Raw genomic sequence first — 13,610 nt, forward strand, 5'->3', positions numbered from 1 at the left:
ATTCCAGTTTAATATTGCTCATTACATGTATAGTGCAGCTCTGGTTAGTTGAGCTGTGACTTTGACTATGTATACCTGTTTCAGGGGAGTTTAGTGAAAAATAGATGTGTTATTGACTCGGATTTTACACATCCGAGTCAATAACACATTCAATTCAACTTCATTTCAAAAATATTCCAACATCCGTTGGAATATTTTTGAAAAACTACTAAGCAATTTTCTCAACTCAATTTAGCACCAATTACCGTCAGAGCTCAACTTTTCAGAGCCTCACAATACTCATTACAACAGATAACACATTTAAGGCACTAATATAAACGCGACGGGAATGCTCCTTGATGGCATTTCAACTCTTTTATGCAAGCTACAGTTTTTTTTCCGATAATTGACTATTAATCAAAGGGTGGTCTTTCTTTTTTTTTTAGAGCTTTAACTCCATTCAGATCACTAAGCATAAAAAAATATTATATTAAAAAATAGACCTCAAGGGATACCTTTTTGCGCAGAAAAACTCTTTATTGTATGATGAAATGTAGATTTTGCTGTTAGCAGTGTTCGACCTTTTGTATAAATAAAAAACTACTATGCCAAATTGAAATTACGAGACTCACCCCGTAAACCTTTTACTATTTATTCGAATACGATGCAAAACATTAAATTTATTATCAACTTCAAAAATGAGAAATCCTTTTCTTATCCTCTGCTTTCGGCGGAAAAAAAATGCAATTTTTCTACGTTCGAAAAATTACACCTAAAAAACGGATTCAGTTGAACTGGTTTTGGTTTTGCATTTTAAGTGTTCGAATAAAAGAAAAACATGTTCTGGCATTCAAGCCGTAACGATTAAAGCAGCCTGCTAGGGGAAATTGTATCAACTTTCAAAAATAAAAACATTTATTTTAAAGCTAATATATTATTTCTCTAGAATGTTTGTTTCAATCGCTACGCGAGATATTCCTCATTCCTTAATCAAATACCATGTTTTACAAATAATAAAAAAAGCGTATCAGCTGGCTAATAACAAATCATAGAGGCATGGTCATTTTTTTTTTAGCAAAAAGGTTTTTGGCTGTTTTTTATTACACATTGCTTCAAAAATTAGCACTCGAAAACAATAGCGAAGTTGCTCGGTTGGTTGGAGTGTCATGCAGACAATAAGAATGGCGCCAGTTCGAATCCGTGACAATACATATATCTTTTATGCCTCTTTTTCTTCCGTCACAGGCTCACATAGGCAGGATTGTATTTGACACAACCCATTTTTTCACATGCACAACTACTGCTTTTTCACGAATCACTCAGTCACACTTTTAATGATGTTTGCATTGAAAATACGTACAACCAAAAAGTGAGTGATGATTACATCATCACAAAGTTGTATTTAACGAGTTTTTGTCAATGATGTCTTTAAATTACATGCCTACTTTTGTGCCTTTACTTTTTTCTGTTTACTTAAATCCGTTTACTTTTTTCGATTCTTTTTCATAATGTTCTTCTTTGAAATTTTTAAAGAGAGAAATGCCACATGAAACGATTCGAAGCAGAGTGCGGAGTTCCGCACGGGTCGACTAGTATTAACTATTTTTAAAAAATCGTGCAAAATAACAATTTGCCAGTTTAAGGGATTCATTCCTTCCATCACCTTGTCTAGACACATTTTGATGCTGGGTGGCTTTTGCTTTTTGTTCATTTGTGTTTACTTTTAACTCGTGAAAATGAACAATGTTCCATTTAACGCAAAATGCAAAACAGGTTGTTTAAAAATTATCGTAAAACTTAGAAATAACCTAATACAAAAAACTGTTTTCAAAAAATCTCGATTGTGACCCCCTCCCCCCCTCCCCGTTAAATTTATTAGTTTCATTTTGAGAATGGGAGGGAGGGGGGTTAGTCTTTACATTTTACTAACGTAACTTATTTATTGGGTCTGTTACATTTGTTAATAAACGTGTCGTCACCCTCCCCCCCCCAGGGGCGGATTGAGGGGAGGGTCAAAGGGTCAGCTGACCCCCCTGTGACAAAAATTTTATTATTTACCAATCTTCAAATTTTTAGATTCAAAAAAGTAGTACATCGAATCAGTGTTAACCTGTTTTTTGCTTCGTTCCGTAAGGTATTTCTTCTCAGTATGTCACAGTTCAAAGGAATGACTGGGTTTGTTTGAATGAGCTACTGGGTCATTCCATGTCAAGTGATCCAAAATTTGGGAAATTTTTTCCCTCACCTTTTTGTATTGCTTTGAAATTTGGCTCATCGATTGTACCCTTCGAGGTAATCAAAAATCCAAGTGTTTAGATTTTTATCTCTTTTATTTTTTTATTTATAAGACCTTGATTTTTTGAAAAACGCTCTTTTTTTCATGGATGCTTGAACATAAAATGGACGATAACTCAGCACCAAATATAGGTAGAAAGATTTGGTAAAAAGCTATTTAAATTACATTAGTTGCTGTATAATAGAATATGCAACATGATTAATTTCAGAAAAAATTTAATTTTAAAAATTTAAATTTTAAATTTAAATTTCTCAGAAAAGGTATAACTTTTTTTTTTTTGAAAAATTCCCGAAAATGTGTGTGTATTTTACCTTTTTTTGTGAAAAGTTTCAAGTTGGGAGCTCAATGGGATCATATTTTCATAAATTTTTAAATAAAATTTGACTTATGAAATAAATATTTTTCAGTTTCTAACTAGTTAAATATGGGGTTCCTTTACTGCATATGGTCTAGTAAGTAGTAATTGATTTATGACTATGCTTGAAATGAGCTGACATGAATTCGTAGATTGGTAACCCCTGTCCCCATCACCACCACTTTTAATCTTTTTTTTAAAAACTGTTTTCAAAACATAAAAAATAAATGAATAAAATAAAACAAAATGATTAGAAAACGTATTAAAAGTTGCTAATGTTCTTGTTTAAAGCAAGACAAAGTACATTACCCCCTCCCCACCCAAACATACGATTAAAATTATACTAGTATCACACCTCACCTGATGCTTTTTTTTCAGACCAAATATTTCTTTTTCAATCCAAACTTCACAAAGTGTACTTGATTAATTGACTATCTGATAAGGAAAGTTATGATTTGTTTCATCCCTATCCTTGCACCAAACTTCAATTTTGGGGGGAGGAAAGAAATAGTTTGCCGCAAGATCATAGCAAAATAGTAGTGCCACCCCCCCCCCCCCCGAGTGTTGTTTCAGTGTTTTTCCATTCTTTTCACACTAAACTAAAAAAAATCTAAGTATCAGATCATATGACTGTCCGCATAAAACTGTTCTTCTACAACAGTAGGAGTGCAGCTGTTTTTTTCTTTTCTTTAATGCTAGTTTTCATTTTAATTCCATTTGTAAAGGAGAGTAATTGCAGCGAGATCTATTTATACATATATTAAAAGCAGTTATAGATCAAACAAATTTTGCTAGTTTGAGTATAACCTTCCATGTTGTTAAGCTTCATTCCAGATTGACCCTCCCCTCCCCCTCACGCTACCGTCCCACTTTCTGAAAGAAAAAAAAGCTGCAAATGAGTGGTTCTATTTGTCTGTTAAAGTTTTTCCCACTTTTAATTTCTATGCCCCCCCCCCTTATAAGCCTTAGTCACTACTGATGTTTAGCCTTGTGCGTCCCAGTTTATTATGATTGTAAATCTTACGTGCCAGCTTTTTCTTTGCTTTCTTTTTTTTTCTTAATACAGTTTTGAAAAAATAAATAAATAAATAAATAAAAAGTGGTTGTGTGGCGGGAGGGGGGGGGGGGGGTACCAATCTAAAAAAACATGTAGCTCATTTCAAGCATAGTCATGATCAATTGCTACTTAATAGACCATCCCCCTTCCACCATATTAAACTAGTTAAAATCTGAAAAATGTCATTATTACATATGTCAAATTTTATTTAAAAATTCATAAAAATATTGTCTCATTGAGATTCCAACTTGAAATGTTGAACAAATAATAATAAAATACATACAAATTTTTGAAAATTAAAAAAAAAATTATTATACATTTTCTGAGAAATTTAAATTTCATTTTTTAACAATAAAATTTTTTCTGAAATTAGTCATGTTATTAAACAGCAACTAATGTACTTTAAAATGCTTTTTACCAAATCTTTCTATCTATATTTGGTGCTGAGTTATCGTCCATTTTATGTTCAAGCATCCATGAAAAAAAGAGGGTTTTTCGAAAAATCAAAGTCTTATAAATAAAAAAATAAAAGAGATAAAAATCTAAAAATGTGGACTTTTGATTAACTCGACGGGTGCAATTGATGAGCCAAATTACAAAGAAACACAAAAGGTGAGGAAAAAACTTTGGATCACTTGAAATGGAATGACACTACTGCTATTTTCAGTTTTTTTTGTTCATTTTCAAAAGCATAATCATCTCTAACGAGCTTAACCATTGAAAAATTGTAGAGAGGGGGTATTTGAATGGGTTCTCATCTCATCGGGGGGGGGGGGGGGCGCCCCTGCTTAAGAGAAGCTTTTTTACGTAGGAGATATAACGCCGGCCATTGAAACTTGACCCCCTTTACAAATATTTCTGGATCCGCCCCTGCCCCCCTCCACGCAAAAATCTGCTACGAATTTAGATTTTCAAAGGTTGACAGCTCTGCATACAGTTTACTGTCTTCACCACTAGCTTACTCATAATGAATATTATGAAGCACCATAGTGGGTGCTTTAATACTGGTTGTATTTTAAAATTATTCCCATATCCAAAGAAATAGATTTAATCTGAAAATTATTTTACAAGTCTATAAAATGATCTATAAATGCCAAAACCTATAAAACATATAACCTGGTCTAAATAAGTGCTTGACAAAGCATATGTCACTTGCACACTATTTTTCACTTCCATTAAATCACTTAATGTATATTACACTTCGTTTTCCAGTTTGGCATATATGTGATCAACTCAACTTCTATTTCCCAATTTTTAGAAGTCAATTAAAAAGTGTGCCTTTGCATTTGTGCCCATAAGTATCGTTATGGCATGCAGTTTTGTTCTCTGAGTCATTGGGAAAAACTGAATGCTTACTAGAACTAAAAAATAAAAATAGCTGAAACATTTAGACGAGATTATTCAAGTGAGTGTCAAGTCATAAAAAGAACAGGTTAAGTGTATGCATTATACTTTTTGTAAAGAATTGAATGCAAGAGCAACTCTAAGATGGTGTTAAATTGCTACAATTAATTAGCCTATTTTAATTAGAAATATCTAATAAAACCATCCTTTTTTTTCTCAAAGAGTTGTTCAAAAGCTCCATATTTTCTTGGTAAAAGTTTGACCTCAGGCTCTGTTTCCCCTTTCCATGAGGTCTGAGGTCTAAAATATTCCTAATAATCATGAGGTACCTAGTACACATCTCGATATTGCAATCGCCTTGAGCAGTGCAAAAATATCTACCCTTGGGATCTTCTGAGGACATTTAGCAGATATGATGGTTTTTCAGGGCTATCTCACGGACTGGTTATATGCACTAAACTTATCCAGTAGAGATCTTAATACAGAGTTTGTCTGGATCTAAATACTTTGTTGGCCTATCCTGACTGTCTGGATCTATTATTATACTATGAATTAAAAGAAACGAAAGCATTGTTCTTATATTTTAAATATTTAAAAGAAATATAAATAAAATGGTTCTCAATAAAAACATAATTTAGTAAATAATTCCTTGCAGCAGCATTCACCTGGACAAAAAAATTAGTAGTAGTAAACAAAACCATAAGATATTAAAATGTTAGCTCTGAAAAATACCTGATCTTCAGTTGAAAACACAAATTTGCTGGCATCTTCAGCTAGACTACTGAGAGCCAAATTTTCAGAACCCAAAAGTTTCAAGGATGATGGAAAATCTTCTTCACTAAAATCTTTGTCACTTTCCACAACTCTACGAGCAGTATGGCGCAGGAATACAATCTTTTTCTGACGAGCAAGAGGAGTCTACATGAAAGTACAAAATAAGGACAATTGAAGCAGTACTTATGCATTACATTTTATTGCTGACCATATTTTAATGCAGCCTATCAAAAGCACAAAACATTATTTCTTTATCAAATATATAGAAAATTGAAAATATGTCATGTGGTTTAAACCTTCTAAAGATTCACATTGGAGCTGCTGAAGCGTTGAAATTATTCTAATTCCAATTGAGGTAGTGAGAGCAAAGGGATGTAAGTGGCAAAATTAAAAATTTGGAGATAACCAGCACAAATGGTAGGTGAACCCCTCCTCTGTCTTGGGACAAGAGATTGTACTAGTAGCCCTGGTAGGTGCTGCTGTACGGCATGATTTAGGGGGAAAAATCAACGAAAGCCTACCTAGAACGTTATCTTTACAGTCGTTTTACTTAAAACTTGAAAATGTCCACTTACATCCCATTCCTTCTCATTGCCTCAATTGTATTTTGGTGTGAATTTTAATGTCCTGCAGACAAAATAAAAATCAGGTCAGAACATTTAATCTACTTAATTGAAGGAAACCTATTTATTTTAAAGTTAAGAAATACGTACATCAAGTTCCACATCAAAGGATAAACTCTGTTCTATATCTACAATCCTCTGCCATATTTTTTCATTCTGAAACACAAATTTAAATTTGTGAGCTAATAAATAAATAAACAAGATAACAGTTTACTATTCTACTGTATTCACTTAGCAGACACTTAAAAACACAGATGAAAATTGGTAACACTCAAATATATATATTGCAATTACCAAGTACCGATTTTCATCAAACGTTTGACTAAAATAATATTTTGTTGAATAATTCGTGGGATTTTTTTTTTTTTTTTTGCATAGATACTTGGCAAGAATCAAAGACAAAACAAAACCAAGGAGAGCAGATCAAATAAAGAGATGCAACAAAATTAAATTCAGAAGTTCAAAATTGGGTCTGTTGGCCAAAATTACTAACTTCGATAGCAAAAAAATGCACTTAACACCTTCTGCAAAAAAAAAAAAAAAAAAAAAAAACACCATTATTAGCAACACTCTCAAAAAACAGAACTTAACCTGACTGAATTGGCTTTCAGTTATAAACTTGGGCAACGTAGCGACGGTTACAGCATTATATGCTAATTTGCATAAACATACCGCCAGTCTTGATAAATTTTACAAAATTTTCAAAAAGTTAATCATTCATATTAAAGAAAACTTCATATAGAAATCAATGAAAAAAAAAACAGAGTCCATCACAAAATACACAATATAGCACAAATACAAAATAACACTAAGCACAAATCAATTTTCAATTGGTAAAAGAGCAATCTTGTTTACCAATCTTTTAAGTTCACCTGTTGCAGTTCGAATCTTCACAACTCTAACTTTATCATCGGAACCTTTATGCAGTTGTATAATTCTACCAACACACCACTTGCAACATGGTAAATTGTCTTCTTTTATCAAAACTAAAGAGCCCAATTTAACATTTTCCCTTGCAAACATCCATTTGAACGTTGTTGAAGTGTGCTTAAATAGTCCGTTTTCCATTTTTTCCAAATAGTTTGGACTACCTTAGTAGTTCTTTGCCAGCAGCTTAACCTATTCTCATTTATATCAAGTAGTTGAGGCTCTGCAATTGCAGAAATTGGCCTACCAACTAAAAAGTGACCTGGTGTTAAACATTGAAAGTCATCATCATTTGACAAAGGAGTAAGAGGTCGCGAATTTAAAACCCCTTCAATTTGAATAATTACTGTTTCAAATTCCTCATAAGTGAGTCTTAAATTTGACATTACCCGTTCAAATGGTGCTTAACAGATTTTACACCAGCCTCCCAAAGTCCACCAAAATGGGGGGATTTAGGAGGGATGTACGACCAATCAATACCTTCAGAATTAAAGAAAGAAGCTAATTTTTCATCTGGAAAATTAATCATACTATACCACTTTTTTAACTGAGCATTGACTCCAACGAAATTGGTCGCATTATCTGTAAATATTTTGGAACACTTTCCGCGTCTAGCAAAAAATCTTTTAAGAGTTGCTATTGAGGCATGTGTAGTTAAATCTGAGAGCAATTCAAGATGAATTGCTCGGGTTACAAAACATATACATACAAAAATGTAAACTTTATTCAGAACACCCTTTCATTGATTTTTAAACTTAATGTAGAAATGACCGCATAGATCCAAACCCGTGTAATTAAAGACGTAAGAAATATTTACTCTTTCTCTAGGTAAGTTACTCATAATTTGAGATGTTAAAATAGGTTTACACTTAAAACAAGTAACACAGAAATGAACACATTTTCTAGCTAAATTTCTACCTTCTAAAGGCCAAAATTTTGCACGAACAAAATTTAATAAAGCTTGCGGACCTGCATGCAATAATTTTAAATGATAGGTATAAAATGTAATTTCACTTAACTTAGAGTTTTTTGGCAAAAGAATAGGACATTTATGATTGAAAGGCAAAGATGCTTTTTCAAGCCGACCACCTACTCTATGGACACCATTTTCATCAATAAATAGATTTAAATTACATAACTTACCTGCCCTTTTTGTTTTACATTTATCATTTAAAGATAATTGTGCTGCTTTAATAACTAAAATTTCAACATCACATATTTCTTTTGAAGTGATAACTCCAGTGAGTCTATTATCTTTACTTTTTAAATTATGAATAAACTTACGAACATAACAAAGTATGCGAAGAATTTTGTCATAATTGTTACTTAATTTTAAAAATTCATTTACAAAAGAAAAATCACAGTCATTTTTTAACACTACAGTAGGTTGGTTTTCAACAGTCAAACATTTAATCTCTTTTAGATAAGATTCATCATCAAGTTCCACATTTTGATGATCAGAAGGAAAATTAGGAGTGTCCTGCATTAAAAAAAGGTGGACCGTTAAACCAAAAGTCATTATTTATCAGTTGTTCAGGGTCCAAACCACGCGATACCAAATCAGCCGCATTCTCCTCTGATTTTACGTGAAACCAAAGATTGATATCTGTCAATCGCTGAATGGTAGCCACTCGTGAGGCAACAAAAGTTTTTAACTCACATGGTGATCTTTGAAGCCATGCTAGTACTATAGTACTGTCATAAGTAAATCAAATCATCCTTTAAGTTGAGAACTCTTAGCACATTTGTCACCAACTTTGCTAATAGTACTGCTGCACACAATTCCAGCCATGGAATTGTAACGGTTTTAATTGGAGCAACTCTGCTTTTGCTGCAGAGTAATTTGGAGCAGGATGAGTTTCTTGCATTGGACGAAACAATATAAACGCAAGCTCCATACACACATTCTGAAGCATCGGAAAAGCCGACAATTGACTTGACAACTGGAGTTTCAGTCAGAACATATCTGTCGACGTAAACGTTACTAATTTTTTTCAGGGCATGAATAAACCGAAACCATTCTTCAGTTTCTTTTTTAGGTAGAGATTCATCCCAGTCTAGTTGTAACTTCCATAAGCGCTGTAGAATAATTTTAGCTTTTGTTATTATGGGGCCAAGCAACCCCAATGGATCGAATATCCGCACAATTTTAGATAAGATAGTTCTTTTCGTAACTCTAGGCTGATCTTCACAAGATAAATTAAAAGCAAAAACATCATTCTGTGATTTCCATAATAGTCCTAAACTTTTCGTGTCACTCAGCTTATCAAAATCGTAGCAATCTGCATCTGATGATGTATCAATCAACTCTGGATGATTGCCGCACCACTTGTGAAGATGCATTCCGCAACTTCCTAACAGTTCTATAATTTCTCCTTTAAGATCCTGCTCAGTCTCTAAATCGGTCAGAACATCGTCCATATAGAAGTCTGACTTCACAGTGGTTGATAAGCTTTTGGATACTGCTGTTCCCCATCTACACTTAACTGCTTGAGACATCTCATGGCGAGGTATGGTGCGCTTGTTGTACCATATGTTACCGTACATAACCTATAAGTCTTGACCTCTTCACTTTTAGAATTTTTCCATACAGTCCTTTGCAAGTCACGTTGACTTTCATCCACATTAATCATTCTGTACATCATTCGGACATCTGCAGTAAATGCATAACGATAAGTCCTGAACCTTAAAATTATAGAAAACAAATCTTTTTGGATAACTCCTCCATTCATTTGCAAGGAATTTAACGATTCCCCTGTAGAAGTTATCTGCGAGCCATTAAACACTACTCTAAGTTTTGTTGAGTTTTTCTCAGGCCTATAGACTGGTGATGAGGTAAATAATAACAAGGAGTAGGGTCTTTAGTTTCCATTACTCTTTCCATGTGACCTAAAAATTCGTACTCGGTCATAAATTTACAATACAATTCTGCGAGCTTTGGATTTTTGTTCAATCGATTCCATAAAGAATTTAACCTTTTCATGGCGGTTTGTTTTAAATCTCCTAATAACCGCGGATCCTGTTTAAAAGGCATTTGAACTACAAACCTTATTGATCTCGTTTGTGAGTTTTTAAGAAATGCTCATTGCACTCAATTTCTTGGAAACTTTTCAATTGATCTGTTTCGTCAATACTTTCAATTTCCCAGAATTTCTTAATTTCCCTAGTTAATTCTGCCTCATTAATTAACCCGCAATACAAGTCTTTAGGCTGGGAATTATCTTTAGTACTATCAACCACAATAAAGCCAAACACGGTATTTTGCAATACTAAATTTGAATTAGGTACATGCAATTGACCAAATCTTAATAATTCTAAGAACACTTCTGCTCCTAATAGCAATTCAATTTTCCCTGGCTTATTAAACTCAGAATCAGCTAAGTTAACATTCTCAAATATTCCCATCTCCGAGATAGTTACTTGACTAACAGGAGTAATTTGAGTTATTTTCGGAACAATTAAAAAATCCAATACCCAAGAATACCCTCCACCCTTGTTACGAATCACAGCTGACGTTTTAAATTTAACATTCATTGACACCCCAGTCAAACAAGATACGGAAACATTTGCTTTTACTTTCTTCAGTTCTAATTTGTCCGCTAATTCGCAACTCATAAATTGGCTCTGCGAAACCAGTAAACAAATTAGATTTTTTCCCGGTATCAAAACATAAAAGAGTATTATGCTTTTTATTGCAAGTATTACACATAGATTTTGAAACGCAATTTTTTGACGCATGGTTTCTATCAAAATAGAGAAAACATAAATTGTGCTTCTTAAGAGCTTTTACTCTATCTCTCACGCTTAATTTAAGAAATTGATAGCAAGAGGAAATGCTATGATTTCCTTTACCACAAATTATGCACTTTTGCAAAACTTTATCTATTACACCGGAAACCATTGCGGCCATTTTTGACTGGTTTTGCTTAACATTTACATTTGTTTTTGAAGCATTTAAAGTACGCGCATGATCTTTCAAAAAGTCTAATAATTCCGATACGTTCGGCAAATTATCTTTTTTCAGATTCCTTTCCCACCATAGCTTAGTGTTTGCATCTAACTTCTGACTTAAAATAAAAGTTAGAATTACAGACGAAAAACCTTCTACCTTTTGATCTAGCATTTCTGAAGACCTCACACACTCGCTGCTTATATCTATCAAATTTAACATTGCTGCGGCAGATTCATTTTGAATTGCAGGAATCCTAAAAAAGCGCTCTAAATGAGCATAAACTTGTTCCCGAGAATTTGAATAACGTTCCTCAAACAGAGACCAAGCTACTGCATAATTACCATCTACAATTGAAATCGATTGAACAATCCGAAAAGCATTGCCTTTTAACGATGATTTTAAATACTGTAATTTCATTGCATCAGACAAATTCTTGTTCTGATGAATGCTTGCAAGAAATATATCTTTAAAGGAAAGCCACTCGTGCAAATTTCCTGAAAACAACGGCAAGTTCATTTTAGGCAACTTAACATTTGTCTCGGCATTCAAGTTCGATTCAACCCTCGAAGTTACCTTAAAGTCACTTCTCGCTTTTGAATGCTTTCGGTGTAATTCATATGCCAATTCATCTAAAACATCGTTAATTTCTTCTTGCTCTTTTTCAAAAGACTCAGTAGCCTCTTCATTACATACAACATAAATAGATTTAAAACACGCCTTTAATTCCAATTCTAAATCTTTATGTTTACGTTCTAATAGTTCAAAGTCACTAATCTCAAACTGTTACAGAGACCTTCTGTTTGAATTTTGTAAGTTGCATTTTGAGAACTCGATTTCTTGATAATAGTTCTTTAAGAGTTTCAGACATGGTACATTCGTATATACGTTCACTTACCTTATAACGATATATGTGCAGTACTTTCTCAACTAAATGCACTGTATCACTCAAATTTCAGCGATTCTTAGGAGCGTATATCCACACAGCTCCTGTGAACCCCATATTTTGTTGGCCAAAATTACCAACTTCGATAGCCAAAAAATGCACTTAACACCTTGTGCAAAAAAACACCTTTATTAGCGACACTCTCAAAAACAGAACCTGACTGAATTGGCTTTCAGTTGTAAACTTGGGCCACGTAGCAGCAGTTACAGCATTATATGCTAATTTGCATAAACAGGGTCTATTCAATAATTACATGTTCTTATCATATATGGCTCTATTTTTAGCTGGTTAACATTTAAGTTGAGTAGGAGTGATGAGCTATCAGAAGATTTAAACTGCCTTTACTGATTAGATTTACTCTACACTTTTGCTGCAACCAGCATGTGTCACAATGTCATTTAAAAAAGAGTTTTCCTGTTTTAGTTCTGCTTTTAGAAATGCTGTTGATTACAAAAGAGTTTTAATTTTTATCTGTTGAATACATGAACATAAGTTTTTCCCACATGCAAGCAGGCCGCATGCAACTATCTATGCGAGAAGCACAAACTTTTCAAATTCAACAAGTATACTTGAGTGTGTGCAGGAGCTTTTAAATTCAATATGTGAATATATATTAAGAAGCCACTGATTTAACCATACAATAGGATTTTAGTGGGGACCCCCGCCCCCCATTTATGGTTTATTTATTTATTTTATTTTCCAATTTAGAATCCAAAACTAGAAATTATTATTAAAAAAAAGCAGAAGCATCAAAACTCTCAGATTAAAATTATTTGTTTTACTTTGTATATCTGTTTACAAAACATTATTTAGCACAAGCAGTAACTTTTAGTTTATGAATTCATTATTTAAATATTAGTAAATCAATGGTTTAACTAAAACAAGCTGTACTTGATTAATGAAATCATTACCAAGTGTTTGTGACATCTTAAAATACTTTGGAATAAATAATGTAAGTCTAATTCATGACTTTGTGTTTCTTTGGCGAAAGTTATTGTGTACATATTTCATCAAAATCTTAAGAAAAATGTGAGTTAAGCTGTTAAATTTGCATCAATTACCACTCATATGCTCTAAACACAGTGGCGTAGCTAGACCCGACTTTCGGGGGGGGGTTACTTCTTATATATATATATATATATATATATATATATATATATATATATATATATATATATATATATATATATATATATGTATGTATGTATGTATGTATATATATGTATGTATGTATGTATGTATGTATGTATGTATATATATATACATATATAATATATATATATATATATATATATATATATATATATATATATATATATATATATATATATATATAAAATATATATATAAATATATATAT

General features: G+C 32.7%; 1 protein-coding gene across 1 annotated transcript in view; it reads right to left on the bottom strand.

Moving 5' to 3' along the window:
- The window catches only part of LOC129220818 (DNA-dependent protein kinase catalytic subunit-like), a gene marked incomplete at its 5' end in the record, with an annotated part of 269,314 nt that overhangs the window by 118,068 nt on the left and 137,636 nt on the right, over positions 1-13,610 (bottom strand). The window contains 2 exons of the mRNA XM_054855249.1: positions 5,764-5,949; positions 6,519-6,584. Coding sequence (XP_054711224.1) covers positions 5,764-5,949; positions 6,519-6,584 — 252 coding nt within the window. The remainder of the gene's footprint in view (positions 1-5,763; positions 5,950-6,518; positions 6,585-13,610) is intronic.

This window comes from Uloborus diversus, chromosome 4 (assembly GCF_026930045.1).
Source record: "Uloborus diversus isolate 005 chromosome 4, Udiv.v.3.1, whole genome shotgun sequence".
Lineage (NCBI taxonomy): Eukaryota > Metazoa > Arthropoda > Arachnida > Araneae > Uloboridae > Uloborus > Uloborus diversus.